We start from the raw sequence: 17,429 nt of genomic DNA, 5'->3' as shown, positions 1-17,429 counted from the left end.
AAAGGGTAAAAACCAGAGGGTTTCACCCTGGTTTCAAGGATAATGCCCTGAGAGGAGTCCTGAAGTCATATTGTTTGGATAGCAAAGTAGGCTTACAACCAGCTGTTTAGCACATCTATAGACTAGGGATCACACCCTCATCAAATGAGATATAAAGTCTAGGCGCACCTTTGCAAGTGAAAATGCTTGGATGTTCCTTGGAAGTTTGGATACTTTATTGCTTCCCAAGTAGCCTTTTTAGTATCCCGGAAGAACTGTAGTGTTTTTAGTAGATTACTAAAACTTCGTGTAGGTGAGAGGGCACAATGGGTGAATTGTTAGAGAGTGGGGAATTAAATAAAGGGATATATTGTATGTTACCGAAAGCAACACTTTTGAATAACTGTTGGAAATCACCGAGACAGATTTTGAGATTAACTGAAATTTTATCCTGTACACAAATTTGGAATAACTTTAACTGGGTGAATAGGGGTGTTACATTTTTAACCAGATATGTAGTAATTGTCAACTATATGATTTCGAGGATATAAGGAGAATTTCTAGTATTTCGGGTCACAGGGGTTTAGATTTTTTCAGATTTATCACACATTTTGTGCTATTGACAAAAATAGGTTAAAAGAGGAAACACACAAGTGTATAGAATTTACATGTATTAGGTTCTCAGACGGTTAATAAAACACTTTGAGAATTTATACATTTCTGATTGAAGCATGGAGCCAAATGGAGTTCTCTGGAGCACCACTGAAATGGGGAGAGGTGGTGGAGGATTGGAATCTAGAGAAGTGGAAAGAATGCTGTGAGGGAATCAGTTTATCATCAATTTCATCAAACCATAGAATGGTACAATTTAATATTGTTAATCAGCTATATAAGACTCTGGTATTACTCCATAGACTGAAGATCAGGGGAGACGTGAGGTGTAATAGATGCTCGATTGAAGAGGAAGACTTCTTACATGTTATTTGGGGATGTAATAGAATAAAAAAAAATTGGGAGGCTATTTTTTCTTTCATCGAAGACTCTTTGGTAGTGGTCCTGAAAAGGAATATCGAAGTGGCCATATTAGGTATGATTAGGTTAAATGCTGAGGAGGCTCACAAGAGAACGGTTCTGGAAAAAATACTATTTTTGGCGAGATTAGGAATATGGGAAAGTGGGCTAGAATATGGAATGTTGGCCATAGTCAGTTTCAGAAGCTGAAATAAATTTTTTTTCTCCTCTGTTTGGCTGTAACGGACATGGGAAGGAAGGGAGGGGTAAGGTATTATATGATGAAAAAATGTTTCATGTTTTTTATATATGAGAATCAGATACAATTAAATGAGGTTGCATTAATGACTATGTTATGAATATGAAAAATGGAAATAAAGTTTGTTTAATTAAAAAAAAATAATCACACTGTGCCTGCCATCCTCAGACACATTAATAGGGAATTCACCATTGCAGTCACCATAACCCCCCTCCCAGCCCAAGACAGTGTGACAGACTAAAAGTCCAGAATGTTTTGGAGGTGTAATACAGGATTGGTAAAAGCTTCCTCCCTCCATTTAAATACTATCCATACCTACAGTGATAGATAAGGGTGGATAAGAGGAGAAAGCTCAAATGACATTGTGTGGAAATGGAAGTGTTGCCGAGAATGGCAGGCAACAACAGTGGCGTTCACATGACCCTTACTAGATTGAGAAAGCAGCATAAAATAGGTAAGGGAAGTACACTAGATATCTGCAGCTGGTCCTCCTTTAAAGGGAATCGGTCATCATAAACCATTACCAATAAGTTGTCAAGCAGCTAATCAACTTCTAGATCAGTGGTGGCGAACCTATGGCCTGAGTGCCAGAGGAGGCACTCGGAGCCCTCTCTGTGGGCACCCAGGCCATCAGCCAGCACAAAGTTCACCACGTTCAGTGTTATTTTTAAGTGACTTGAAGTACAGGAGGAGCGAGGAGGAGAGAGCTGGATTATCATTGTAGACCCTTTTCCGGGCCTATGATTTGGGCTGTTAAGGGAACCTTAGAAGGAAAAATTCGCATTATTATTGTAGTATCCCTCTTTCTACTGTAGGACACCAATATGTTTGAAAACTGTAAGTTACTTTAGTTACTTTAAATTGCCATTTGGCACTATTTGACCAAATATGTGGTTTTTGCTTGTAGTTTCGGCACTCAGTCCCTGAAAGGTTCTCCATCACTGTTCTAGATCATGTTGTTTTTGTGGCCCAGCTTGGTGGCATCATCCAGAAAATTAACTTTGAAGTTAGATGTAAGTTGGATGTATATAGTCAGGGAGGCGGGTAGTTTAACACTGCCTAACGTGAGAAAAGTGGAGATTTTCTTGATATCCAACTAAGGTAATTGATATAATTTGGAACCACCACACCATGAACAATACATAATGGAAAAAGAGCAAAATACGGTGCGTATAAGTTCAGAAAAAGTTTTTAAACATGTTTATCAAACACAATACATACACAATGATGACAAGCATCAGATAGAATAAAACAATTTAAGGCTACATTCACACGAACATATGGGGGACGTATATATACGGCCGACGTATATACGGCATATATATGTCCCCCATAAATCGCGATGGCGCCGTACGGGAGCAATACTTTGCAGGACACGTGCGGCACCGTACCACTCCATACCCCGTAGAAAGATAGGACATGTCCTATCTTTCAATGGAATATGGCGCTGGGCTCTATGTTAGGCTATGGAGAGGGGCGGGGGTGAGCGGCGAATGTATTGTGAATGTAGCCTAAAAGTGTACAAAAGACACATCAAGAATATATGCGGACCCCAGCTAATAACGGAGGTCTACGTACAGCCACAAGTAAAGTCTAGTAAAAGACTGTCCCAAATAAATAACAAAGTGCTGTATACAATAGAGTCCTCCGTCCAGGAAGATCATAAAAAATGCTGGATGCAAAAAAAAAAAAAAAAAAAAAAAAAGAAGACTGTCATGATAAACACAAAATCATAACATGGGGAAACCTTATCAATGTAAAGTCAGGTGCAAAATGAGTAAAGATTGGAGAATGGGGCTCCCTAATGCAAGAACCAAGATCACAAACCCTAGATACAAAATACCAGAATCAAGCGATAAGACAGGAGAGGAGCATCGTCTCAAACTTGTGGTTGGAGCCACCCAGTTTAACACTGTCAACAAATCAAGCTTCCCTGCCTCTGTGCTTGACATTATGCGCTGGACTTCAGGAGATCTGGTTGATGATGTCCCTGGACGCAGGACCATAATTACAGAGATGGGGGTGTTCTACAGCAGGGAAAGCATGATTTCAATCCACTTCCAAGGGGCACATGTATTATAGTTTTGGCTCTCTGTGAATTTGAGACATTTGGAAGCTCTATTTTGCACATTATGTATGATCCTGTCTTTTTAAGTGTGATACATGTTCAGTTTTTCCTGTCCTGGCAGGCGCAAATTTTGGCTTCTTTTTGAGACTTTTGTTGCGAATATCTCAAATCCACATTGACACAAACCACGTGAGGGGGTTATATACAGGAGAGGACACTACTGTTAATTTGGGATTTGTGGATGTGTCCTGCATTTTTAAGCAATCTAGTCACACCCCAGGGAGATGATGACATATGAGGCTGCGGTCACACATTGCATTTTAATTGTGTTTTGAAACCTATTACAACAGCTGAGGAGAGGTGATTTGCCTACTTACATTACGGTTTACATTTGCATTTACAAAACGCATAGTAAATGCAAGGTAAACACGTTAACGTGGCGTTTATATTGTGCTTTGTACACGCAAATGTTAACAGTAATGTAATAAGGCAAATCACCTCTCCTCAGCTGTTGTAATTGGTTTCAAAATGCAATTAAAGCGCAATTAAACCACTACGTGTGACCTCACGCTTAGAAGTAACCAATACATTTAAAAAAATATATATAATAATGCAAAAATTTCTGAATTTAAAAAAAACTGGTTATTGTGCAAAATTTTAAACATTTAAACAATTTACATGTTAAAATAGGGTCCATGAAAAAAATCCTTCCTTTGCACCTGCCCTGGACCAGGTGCAGATTTGCGCCTAAAAAGTTGCAAAAAATAAGCCAAAAAAGTGATACAGAAGTGAAAAGTCGCACGGAGCATCTGGGAAACAATGATACATAAGGTACTTGAAAAGGGCAGTTTCTGATGACAGATCCCTTTTAATTCATTTAAAAAAAAAACACACATGATAGTATGATCCCAGATAACCCTTTAATTACTTGATCATACCGCCTGCAAGTATTCTTTACATCTGACAATAGAACATAACTCTCTGCTTTCTTATTACATATAAAAGAAAATAGTCCCTTTCACACAGTCTGGATACTTCAGCTCCCAAACCTCCAGAAATTATTAGATATTAGATATTCAATGTAATTATATGAAGACCTATCATGTCTATAGGAATGCAAGGGACATTTTAGAATGTGCTCTACTAGGATGAAGGGTAAAAGGGCAATGTGTACAAGATGGTTAATCTTTGTTTCTGGGTGAGCATCCTTCTTATTTAGACCTTTGTCATCCTGGTATTATGTAAGACTTTGTTGAACTATAACTGTGACAGTGCTAACAGATAACCATAGCTCTATAACTAGCCAACCAATGAACTTAAGTCCACACTGATAAGATATTGATTTACTGCTTCCACTTTCCAAGGCCTGTGTACTTATTACCGAAGCCTGCCCAGTGCATCTTTATCTTCGTTTAAGATGGCTCAGCAGTTAAACTGTATCGGTCATGCAACATTACATTTACGTAATCGCCAGGAAGAATGCAAATAGGTGTGGGGAAGGTGTTACTGTACTAACCCTGTGCAGCCCCTTACTACAGAGACAAACAGTCTACATGAACTGCCTTACAGGCCTTGTTGAACAAAAATAGTTTCCACTTAAATCTCTAAATTATTGGACACCATAGGACTTTTGATTTTTCCTTTTTCTTTAAGAAAACAGAATTAGGACATTTCAGTTAAGAGAAGTATGTTATTTCATAAACATTGTGCCCTTTTTTTCATAAATTCTTGGAGGATAGTTAATGATATTTTTTGGAATATGGAATTGCCATTTGAGGGGGGGAGGATTTACTTCTGGTTTCCAGGACAGAAGGGGGTCACGAGAACCTTCTTCATCCAATCAGTGGCCATCGTGCACTGCACTTCAATTCCAGCGTTTCTCCCTTGTCAGAAGTAGACAACTGGGTTACTGCAGTACAAGAACAATGAAGAACAAGTGTAAAAATCAACCACTTGACATTGTGTACACCAGGACTGATAGAGACAGGTTGGACTTGTGAAATGCTGTATTTTTGTTATTAACAGTGAATTAGAGAATAGAGTTATTTTGTTATCCCAAGTACATTTAAGAAACTTGTCTTTGTGGGAATAGCCCTTTAATCTATGGGACCAAAACTAATTAGATAATTAACTCAAATTATGTTTTATGGGCAGGTGTGAGACATTCCTTCTTTATGTCATTTTCAATTAAGCAGACAAAAGTCATGGAATTGATCTGGCGCATGCATTTGAATGGTTTTGCCGTGAAGAAGACATGCAGTCAAAAGGAGATCTCCATATGGGTAAAACAAACCACCCTTGAACTGCAAAAAGAAAACCCATATGAGAAATTGCTACAATATTAGGAGTGTCAAAATCTACAGTTTGGTACATCCTGCAAAAGAAGAAAAGCGGTGGTGACCTCATCACTGCAAAAAGACCTGGATTACCCTGGAAGACAACAGTAGTGGATGATTACTGAACAACTACCATGATGAAGAGAACCCCTTCACAACAGCCAATGAATGAAGGACACTTCCAAGGATGTAGGCCTATTAATATCCATGTCTACCATGAAGAGAAGACCTAATAAAAGTAAATACTTCTTATTTATAATACTTGTTCACTGCAAACTGCAAGCCTCTCATATGCCTCAAGAATAAATAGGTTAAATTAGACTTTGCTAAACATATAAAAAAGCCAGCATGGCTCAGGAAGAACATTGAACAGATGAAACAAGATCAACCTCTACCTAAATGATGGAAAGAAATAAAAATGACCCAAAGCATGCCACATCATCTGTAAAACACATATGGTGTATGATGGCTTGGCCATGCATGGCTGCAAGTGGCACTGGGTCACTAGTGTTCATTGATGATGTGACCCAGGACAGAAGGCGCTGAATTCTGAGGTATTTTGTGCTCAGTTTCAGCCAAATGCAGCCAAACTACATACAAGTTGATATAACTAAAACAAAGCCAAAGTAAACCAGCAGTTTATTAAAAGTACAGAAGTCTAATATTCTTGGCCAAGTCAGTCCTGTAATCTTAACCCAATCATACATTTCACATATATAAAGACTAGACTTCATACAAAAAGACCCACAGAAAAACAGAAACTGATAACAGGCCTGACAGAGCATTTAAAAGGAGGAAATTCAGCAATGTCTGGTGAGATCCAGTGGTGAGATCCAGTTCAAGACTTCAAGCAGTCATTGCCAATGAAGGGTTTTCAACCAAGTATTGGACAAATTAAATATTTACAAATAAAATGTTAATTCCTAATTACTTTTGAGCCCAGGGAATGAATGGATTGTGTTCAGAAATGCTTTATTTCCTCACATTTTTATGCAATCATTTTGTTCAATTCACGAAATTAAAGCTGAAAGTCTGAACTTCAACGGCATCTGAATTATTATGTTCAAAATTCATTGTGGTAACGTACAGAACCAAATTAGAAAAATGTTGTCTGTCCAATATTTTTGAACCTAACTGTATTTTAATCATGTGAAAATAACACAAATGCAAAGTTAAAAAGAGAAGACCCACATCTTAGAACGGTCAAGTAGAGTAAGCAATCACACTATCCCCATATGATCAAATATCCATCTGCCATAAGCAAGTAAAGTTTACAAAATCTGTCGGTAAGAAGCAATCTGAAATATGAAAGAAATTGAAACAGAAAATACAGTATATTGGTACATTATTCCCTAAAATAGAAACACCATCTAAAACAAGAGAGAATGCTCCAGCAACTCTGCGGCTTTAGCTGTAAAATAATCATGTCTGTATTCCATTCGGTCAATTTACATGGCTTATTTTATGTTAGTAAATCAGGGTACTTCGGATAATGTGTAACCATAAAAACATTAACATTACAGGCAGTCCCCGGGTTACGTACAAGATAGGGTCCGAAGGTTTGTTCTTAAGTTGAATTTGTATGTAAGTCGAAACTGTATATTTTATTATTGTAGATCCAGACAAAAGAAATTTTGGCCCCAGTGACAATTGGAGTTTAAACATTTTTTGCTGTAATGGGACCAAATATTATCATTAAAGCTTCATTACAGACACCTTACAGCTGATTATTGCAATCTGGGACTATACTAAAGCATTCAGAAAGCTCCAGAGGTCAGAGGGGTGTGTCTGTAACTATGGGTTGTCTGTAAGTCGGGTGTCCTTAAGTAGGGGACCGCCTGTACTATATTTGATGAAATTTACTTAGATATCACAAAATTTGTTTCTGCATCAGTGTAGCTACAGCATTCTCAAGGTATGTTTCGTTCATAATGCATCAAATCAAATGGTAGATTTTCTTTAAAGGAAATCTATCATCAAAATCAAGCACTGGTAAACTAGGGACACTTTCTCATAGATCCAGGCACCATGACTGTGGTAATCTTCTTAAATGTATTACCCATGGCCTCCTATCTTCCAAAATAAACTTTTACAATGATGCTAATAAGCGTGCTCAGTGGGCCAAGCATTGGGTTATAACCATGTTAAGTCTAAACACTATTTAACCCTGTAACGACCTGTGACATAATAGCACATCACGGGTTGGCTACAGGTGCATGGAGAGGGCTCACTCGCGATCGTTGCGCGTGGGCGCCGCCATCTTGTTAAAGATCGTCGCTCCCCGTGACATCATCGGAGAGCGTCAATCTCTTGTCGCTCCAAAGACCCAAGGCTGTCTCGTTTTAACCCATTGATTACAATGTGCGATACGCGATAATGTAATGAATGAGGAGAAAAATCACCATATACTGCCATACAGTAGTATGGCAGTATATGGTAGGGTCAATCAGACAACCGAGGGTTAAAAGTACCCTTTCCCTAGAACTGTTATAAATATTAATAAACAGTAAAAATCACAAACACATTAAGTATCGCTGTGTCCGAAAATGCCCGATCTATCACAATATAATTACGTTTTTTCACTGCGTTTAACCCCATAACTGAAAATAGTGCCAGAATTTCAATATGGCACTCGTACAGTCCTAAAAATGGCAGCATTGAAACCTTCCAACCTTCCATCAAATCTCACACAAAATGACACCACCCACAGCTCCGAACACCAAAGTATGAAAAAGTTATTAGTGCCAGAAGATGGCAAAATCTAAAAAAAAAAAAAAAAAAAAAAAATTGTACAGGAGGTTTTCATTTTTGTAAATATATGAAAACATTATAAAGCCTATACAAATGTGTTATCCCTGTGATCACACTGACCCAAAGAATAAAAGTAGACATGTCATTTGTGGCGCACAGTGAAAGCTGTAAAATCCAAAGCCCACAAGAAAATGGCACAAATGCTTTTTGCTTTTTCTTCACTAATTTCACTGCATTTGGAATTTTTTTCCCCACTTCCCAGTACACAGCATGGAATAATAAATACCATCACTATGAAGTGCAATTTGTTACGCAGAAAACAAGCCTTAAACAGAGCTCTTTACGTGTAAAAAGAAAAAAAAAATTATAGATTTTTGATTGTGGGGAGTGAAAAATAGAAATGAAAAAACAAAAAAGGGCCAGGTCTTTAAAGGGTTAAAGTCACAATTGCTATAATTGGGCTTCATTTACTTTAATTTCTCTTATTCATTCTAAGGTTCTGTTGAGAGGATTCGTGATGTGTCCTTACAACAGAGGGCCAAGACGTATCCCAAAGTATACACATTGTCGTCTGGCTCCTCCCATCTCCTGAAAGTGGTAGAGGAGTGAACATGTTTAGGGTGTTTCTCCAGGGACGTTACTGCCCTTGTATGGACAGTGACGTCCCTCCTGCTACTATACACTCAGCAGAGGCAGGGGAAAGATGCAACGTTTTTCATCCATCCCCCCCATTGCATCCAAAGAAATTTACTGAGAATATACATTACTATGCAGGAGGAAGCAGGAACAACCTATACAAAATGGATGCCTCATCTGCCAGTATTTGTCGATGGATATACTCCGCTTATACGCCGGAAGCTTTCCTAGTGTATATGCCAAATGATGATTAGCCTTGAAAACACAGTGACAATTTTCACAGTGACAACTACATATATACATATATAAACAACCATACTTTAATCTGAGCTGTAACTAAAAATATCACTGTACAATAATCAATACACATCACACAGAAAACATTGATATTGTTCATTACAATTCATTTACACGTCAGTGGTATCAGGTCTTTGGGAATGGCGATGATATAGTGCACACGTATAAGCCTGCTTTGGCCTACCATTTAGTAAAGCAATCGCCAATCAGATTCCTGATTTTCTAAACCTATAGTGTTGAGAGGGCAAATAATCCAAATTCTTTTCCCGTGTATAACATTACCAAGTAATGGTGCCATGTCACAGTGGAAAACACTTAAAGGACCATCGGATTTACTGATGTCAGACTGTCCTCAATTACATGCTCATTACCTTTTCTATGGGATAGCACAGTTTTTCGTTAGTTCTGGAACACCAATAGTAAAAAGAAAATGTAATTTATAAAATTATGTGGGTGAGCCTGGTGCACTCCAGCCGACGTCAACGGAGCACCTCATGGCTCCGCCAACTATTAAAACATGCACACCCCATGCCACTCAGTATTTAATCCTGGTTCCTGCCAGCCTGCACCACTTATACATGTACACCGATATTGAAAATATGCACACATATACATAAATACATACATACATACATACATGCAGTACGAGCAGCGAGCAGAGTTATGGAGAAACCATACTTTTCTCTTGCGGCCACCAGAGTGGACAGCTGACTGGTGCCAGCTCAGAATTCCTCCTCCTCTGACAAGAAAGCCGCTTCTGGCAATAGTTACCAGCCGGCTGCGCAAGGAAAGTCTTCTCCCGCATGCGCGAGACTTGCAGACAGCTGGGGTACATCACCTGCCCATCACATGAGCAGGCAGAAACAAGGGGTGAATATGGAGATGTGGGGGTGCAGAGCCTTGAGGTGCTCCGCCTCCGCTCAGGCTCATGTACATATTTATAAAAAGTTGATTTTTTTGTTACTACGGATGTTCCGGAACTAACAAAAAACTTTGCCATTTTGTAGAAAAGGTAACAAGCAGCTAAGGGAGGACAGTCTACATCAGTAAATCTGATGGTAGAGGTCCTTTAAACAGTTACGGCTTTTCAGAAAATTGTTTTATAAAGTCCTTTGTTCAATTCAAGTGCAAACGAAAAGGAATAAAGAGAAGGCCATGTGTAAATCTGGAAAAGGTGCAAGGCAGTAGAAAAATAAACCGGTATTTTCTGAGAGTCTATAAAAATTCTTCTCATGTGGCAGTGATCAGTTTATCTTTTGAAAATATTACTTTCTCCAGCAATTATTTTACTGTAATTCTTCTGTTGCTCCTCCCTGAATGAATCTTTCACTTTGTCTCTTTTCAGGCCTCCATCCCTATGAAAACGGAAAATAGGTTATGTATTTAGATCTGTAATCAACCTCATTAGAAGACATGCACACATTTTTACCTCTTACTGTACTATCGCTGCAAATCACTCACAAATTTGATCCAAAGCAGCTTTTGAATCCAGTCACCAACCTAGCATTTTCCCCACATAACATGGAGCACATTAGCATTGCAAATAAATGATATTATTTGCATAATGAAACAAATATTTAAAAGAAAATCAAATAAACTTTCCATATCACATTCTCTGCTTGCAGTTATTAAAAGGGAAGTTTCAATGTTTAATTAAAGGACATCTACCACCAGGATGAAGGATAGTAAACCAAGCACACTGACATTCTAGTGTGTGCCCCCCCTGCCAGGAGCTGCTCTTCTTTTAGCTTCTTATGCCCTGCATTTAACAAAAATGGCTTTTAAAATTATACAAATGAGCCTGTGGGTTTCCGGGCTCCATTAGTGTTAATGGAGCCTGGATCCCCTCGGTCTTATTTGTATCATTTTAAAAGCCTTAAAAAAAACAGGGCATAAGAAGCTTAAACAAAAGAGCACACAGATCCTCCCAGAGGAGTCACACACTAGTATGTCAGTGTGCCTGGTTTACAATCCTTCATCCTGGTGGTAGATGTCCTTTATCCATTGGATAAAAATCTGTCCGCATCATGTGAAATCACATAGGTACAGTGACCATGGACAGGTTTTTATCCACTACTGTAGAAGTAACAAATGAAGCTTCCAATAAAATGACAACAAGCAGAGATCTGGAACAAGGCAAGGAACTGGTATAGAAAGTGTATTGAAAAACTGTTACACAACATTGTACAAAAATTTTTGATTATACAACAATGGTTTATTTGTCAAAACTAGACAACCCCCTTTAACCCTTATGTGGATAGTGCAGAACTATACAGATTATACACATTGGTAAAAGTATTTTACTTACCAGGGTAGTTCGACCAGTCCCCCTTGTTTAGCAATGGCAGATTTAACTCTGTTGGCAAACTGAACTGCATCTTCACCCTCCTGAAAAAAACACCAAAGTTTTAACTTTAATATGAATAGTGGCTGATATTACAAGGGTCAGTTTTACAAGGAAGACAAGACAAAATATGGAGCATCATACTAAAGTGATAATGAAAAACCAACCAATCATGTTGACATAATATGTTTCAGTTCACCAGTCTTAGTTTAGCGCATTTCTACTCCAAATGAATGCTCCTGACCATGGATTGGCCAGAATAGCAGCTGTATATAGCCGAATGGATCTTAGTTGCGAAACCACACACAGCCCATAGTTAACCCCATTGACGAGCAGGCCCTTTTTCGTTTTTTGAGTTTTAATTTTTTTACTCCCCACCTTCAAAAATATAGAACTTTTTATGTTTGCCCATGTAAAGAGCTGTGTGACGGCTTGTCTTCTTTGTAACAAATTGCACTTCATAGTAATGGTAGTTAATATTCCATGCGGTGGGAAGCAGGAAAAAAAAATTCCAAACACAGTGAAAATAGTGAAAAAAATGAATTTGTGGCATTCTCTTGTTGGCTTTGATTTTACGTCTTTTGAGTACTGTACAACCTTTTTATCACTTTTCATTAAATTTTTTTCTATTTTTCAAGATGGTGAAAAAGCGTTATTTTCCATTAGGTTTAACGCCGGGAATAACCATTGTTATTATACATGACTGACAACGGAGAGGGCTCAGCCTGTGAGACTTATCCAAACACCTGCAGCTGTCGTGTGATTTACAACTACATCACACGTCGTTAAGGGGTTAAGTGTGGCACTGTTTTGGAAGAAAGCAGCCATTCAACTTCATTCTTTATTAGGAAAGTAACAGAACTACAGTTTAACATTGTAGGTAGGTTACAAATAATACAAATTTAGCAATACAAATGCTATAGAACAGGGTATCCTGAACACATTTTGTAACATGTTTAGGGTTCACATCCTCTTTTCCAACCAACAATCAGAGATCGGTACAGAACACAAAACGTTTGCTAGTATGGCAGGCCCCATGCACAGGGCCGAAATAGGAGCCGTGATCTGGCCAAAGAAATTGCCCGGTCAAGGTTACACATTCTATCACTGTGACCGAGCCGCTAATGATATGGCAGGTCCTATTCCTGCCAGTACTGCTGCTCCATATGGAGATGGGAGAGCTCACCACTGCCATCTCCACCCATGAGCATGTGATTTAAAGAAGAAGACTTGTCACCACAATGTTACACCCCAAACTAAAAATGCTTGCTGGTAAAGGGTTACAAGTACTCACCATATAACCTAAAATTAGCTTCCAGTAAGGCACTGTACCTTAATTTCAGACTTTAGCATACTTGACTCTTGTATTTAAAAAATGACTGTTTTCTCCAAGGCAGCCAGTGAACCACGCCCCCTTATTTTGACTGACAGCTCTTTGTCTCTTCACATGACTGCCCTGCCTCCGGGTACTTAAGGACTATCTTCCAATATTCATGTCATGTGATGTGAGGTCCTATACCCTTTACATTTGTGAAATGCACCCCATGCATGTATCTTATCACATGTAATCACTGCAGTCTTCATGGAGGTTGGAGAGGAGAAGAAGTCCATGGAGGCTGCTGTGATTTCATCTGATACATACATGAAATGCATTTTGCCAATGTAAAGGGTATAGGATCATAGATGACATCACACTAGTCACATGACACAAACTGCTGAATAGAAGGAGGCATACGAAAGGGGAAGGAGTAGATGGGAGAGGAAGGCCAAGCCAGACACGCCCCCCTGTGATGCCATAAAGTTGATTTATGGGGATGTAAAGGAAACAATGTTTAGCTAAAAGAAGGTTTAGTCAGTTAGTTAACTGGGCTCTATAGGCACCTGTCACTGGCTGTATTTGTGAAAATGTGGTGACAGGTTCCCTTTAAGAAAAATCATAACAAACAAAATAGATAAAGCATACCATACCTGTCTCGTCATCGGTGGTAGGTACCATACATTGCACTTGATGGCCCAGCTTGTCATCATTCTCAGAAGGTACTTCACCATTGTGTATTTACTGCTGTTCCAAAAGGCATCACCAAACTGAGGGTCATACTACAAATAATATGGAAATAGATGTAAATGTAGATGTAAAGTGAGAAGCTTACAATAACACATTGGGGGGTTGTTTTTACTTACTTTTATTGCAACAGGATATATGGTTCCACCAATTTCAAAACTTCCTTTTTTGAACATCATGACAGATGTGTTATTAATACAGGTACCTGCATTAGCAAGGAAAGAAAGGGGTTAAAATGTAGGATCCATTCAAGAAGTCATTACTGAAAATTATCATGACAGATACAGATGACTTTACCGGTCTATGCTCAGTAAGTCTAGAATCTTAACATTTGGAAACAGATAGATCTCCTTTTTTATTTAGACCAAAAATTAGGGGGAATTACAGGAGCAAATTTCTAATTTCAAATGTTATGTGTTGAGTGAAAGCTGAGGTGGGCTTAAAGGATATCGTCAACATTTACCTTGATAATCCAGCATCATTTCCTGTTAGAACTGAGGAGAGATTGTAATGATGTATTTGTCGTCCTACTTGGTGCACTATTTCCTTTAAATACATAAATGAGACAGAAGTGCTTTCTCCAAAGCACTTCTCTCTTCCCCTCGCATCGAGTATCAGGCCGCTGCACAATGCAGATGGTAGGGTGCAAGTGAGAGAACTGCCGAGAAGACGCTGACATCATCAGCTGGCTGCATGAGAGTCTGAGGCCTCTTCTAATCCTCCCAAAGCACTTCTGCCTTATTTACATAAATATACAGGGTGTAACAAAAAGGCTGAGATGGTGGATATCTGGGGAATACGCATCGGAATGAAAAACTAAAAATGAGTGTCAAAAAATTTTTCTAAAATCTTTCCAATTATACCAAATTCAGCCTTCTATCCCCATTCCCGGGGGTTTGGGGCAACTTTAACCCCTTCAGGACTAAGCCCATTTTGGCCTCATGGACACAGCCCCATTTTACAAAAAGCTCCACCAATTTCTCCAGAGTATGTTGATACCCATAATGTAATGGTAAACCGCTGTGTGGGCACACATCTGGGCACAGAATGGAAAGAGGCGCCATTCAGAGCAGATTTGCATTGACAAATAGTACAGGCTATAATTTTTTTCTTTTTTAATGTGGATGTATAGGGGCTTATTTTGCCACAGGAGATGCATTTTTCTGCTTCATTATTTTGGGGCATCTTTGGCTAATTGATGACATCACCATACCATAAAAATAATTATGGATTTTTTTTTTAATTTTCCCAATTTTACTGAATAAACGTTAATTCAGAGAAAATGTTGTTATTTTTAGCATCACCATCTTTTCAGAAGCAGAAGCATAACTTTTTAGTTTTCAGCTGACAAATCTGGTTAAGGACTTAATTTTGTTGTTCTCTTTAGCAGTCTTATTTTTGGGCCTTGTAATGTTTTTTATCACTTTTTAAAGCATTGTATTAAGGATAATGATAAAAAAAATTTCTGAAAGATTTTCGCTTTTTTTTATGACGTTCAGCATGTGAATCCAAAAACGATTCTGTTTTTTCATACAGTTTATAACAGACGTGGGGTTTCTTGAGTATTGTATACTGATACTTTATTAAGTGTTGTATGGGAATCTGTCATTTGAGAAACGTATGTTTTTTTAAAAAATGTTTTAAACTTAGTTACCGTATATACTCGAGTATAAGCTGACCCGAGTATAAGCCGAGACCCCTAATTTTACCACCAAAAACTAGGAAAAACTACTGACTCGAGTATAAGCCAAGGGTGGAAAATGCATTGGTCAAACCCCCCAGTAGTATACAGCCTGCCAGCCCCCAGTAGTATACAGCCTGCCAGCCCCCAGTAGTATACAGCCTGCCAGCCGTCAGTAGTATACAGCCTGCCAGCCGTCAGTAGTATACAGCCTGCCAGCCGTCAGTAGTATACAGCCTGCCAGCCCCCATGTAGTATACAGCCTGCCAGCCCCCATGTAGTATACAGCAAGCCCCTAGTAGTATACAGCAAGCCCCTGGTAGTATACAGAAAGCCCCTGGTAGTATACAGCAAGCCCCTGGTAGTATACAGCAAGCCCCTGGTAGTATACAGCCAGCCTGCCCCCATGGCCCTTAAAAAAAAATAAATTCTCCGCGGCTCCTCTTCTTTCTTCCGGCATGGACGCGGCCATGTTTTCATCTAGCAGGCGCATCTATGACGTCATGGTATACGCGGCTACGAAGAAAACATGGCCGCGTCCATGCCAGAAGAAAGAAGAGAGAAGAGGAGCCGCGGAGAAGAAAGAAGACGAGACGCGTTGACATCGGTGAGCCGCGCTGATATCGGAGGGTGAGTATTTAAGTTTATTTTTTTTAAGTGGGTCATTTTTTTTTGTAATAGACTCGTATCTAAGCCGAGGGGACGTTTTTCAGCACATTTTTTGTGCTGAAAAACTCGGCTTATACACGAGTATATATGGTAACTTTTTTTTACTTTATACAAACTGGAACTTGAACCAGTGATGCTCTGATCGATGGTTCAAGTCTGACACTGCACTAAAATACTAATTGTATACAGTCAGACTGCAGAAGTCATCAGGCAGCTCCGGGGCACTTAGCAGACCTCAGTGCTGCCCTGAGGAGGATCGGATCCGGTAAGCAGCACATGGGATCTGATCCCTATGGGGAAGCCCCATACACGCTGCAGTCATGCTTGACCGTAGCATGTAAGGAGTTAACACTGACTGGAGAAAGATCCGTTTGCAGGCGTTAGAGCGCAGTGTCAGTTTCCGTTGCTCCGCTCATGAGCCGCTGCCAGAAGCTGGACGTAATAGCACGTCCAGGTGCACGAAGTACCTTCCTGCTCAGACGTTCTATTACGTCCGGGTCCAGGAAGGGAATAAAATCTTAAATTAGAACCCCCTTTTTTTTGTAGATTCTGATTTTCCAGGTAAAAGTATGTTTATTCAATCTACAAATCAAGTTATTTTCATTGAAAGATGCATTTGCATTTACATTGCATGTGTGTTTACACTGCATTTCCATCGCATTTGCATCCTGTTCACATCGCAATTTGTGACACTATATTCTTGTAAACTTAATGTCAACTGAATATCAGTGTAATGTAGTCAGTGTATGTTAACACAATGTATCAACACAGCATCTAGATGAGCATAGAGAAATCACACTGTCTGCCACTTGTCTGGACAGTTTGAGAAAATATTAGCATAACACCCACCTCCTGCTCCAGCCCCAGATCCTCCTCTCTGACAGAACACAGATTACAATGGTCAGATACAGGGGGTGATATCTCCACTACCATGGGGCCTAGAAATAGTGTGGCGCCAGCACGCAGCAGACCTGGGCAAGAGCCGTTGCCCAAAGGTGCATGAGGGGCCCGCAGGGATCAATTGTATCAGTGTTGCTCCTCTTGTTAGCCTGCCTCTATGCTGCGCTCGTCGTGCACCCTGCTGTACATCATGTGAGCCGGCTTCCGAGCTGGCAAATACAGTGGGCATATGCTGAAGAAAGAAGGTGGCTGCTGGTGCCACATCAAAGTAGTGAGAAAAGGCAAGTAATTTTTTCCCCCCAGAGACTAATGTGGAAGTCAGTGTGACTATATTGGCTTGTGTATGTGTGTAATATATATCCTGCTTCTGGTGATGTATCTACATAGAAATCTTGGTTTTGGTGCTCTATCTATGCAGTAATCTGGGTTTTGGTAA

At 39.4% G+C, this 17,429-nt stretch overlaps 1 protein-coding gene across 2 annotated transcripts in view; it reads right to left on the bottom strand.

Moving 5' to 3' along the window:
- Positions 1 to 9,338: 9,338 nt before the first annotated feature.
- Positions 9,339 to 17,429, bottom strand: part of GPAT3 (glycerol-3-phosphate acyltransferase 3) — a 40,021-nt gene continuing 31,930 nt past the window's right edge. For both annotated transcript variants that reach the window (XM_072115972.1, XM_072115964.1), the window contains 4 exons: positions 13,863 to 13,948; positions 13,650 to 13,778; positions 11,646 to 11,725; positions 9,339 to 10,692 (listed from right to left, as the gene is read on the bottom strand). In XM_072115972.1, coding sequence (XP_071972073.1) covers positions 10,587 to 10,692; positions 11,646 to 11,725; positions 13,650 to 13,778; positions 13,863 to 13,948 — 401 coding nt within the window. In that variant the 3' untranslated portion in view covers positions 9,339 to 10,586. The remainder of the gene's footprint in view (positions 10,693 to 11,645; positions 11,726 to 13,649; positions 13,779 to 13,862; positions 13,949 to 17,429) is intronic.

Source organism: Engystomops pustulosus, chromosome 1 (genome assembly GCF_040894005.1).
Source record: "Engystomops pustulosus chromosome 1, aEngPut4.maternal, whole genome shotgun sequence".
NCBI classification, from domain to species: Eukaryota; Metazoa; Chordata; class Amphibia; order Anura; family Leptodactylidae; genus Engystomops; species Engystomops pustulosus.
The sequence above is the reverse complement of the archived record's forward strand: the minus strand, read 5'-3'. Positions and strand labels throughout refer to the sequence as shown.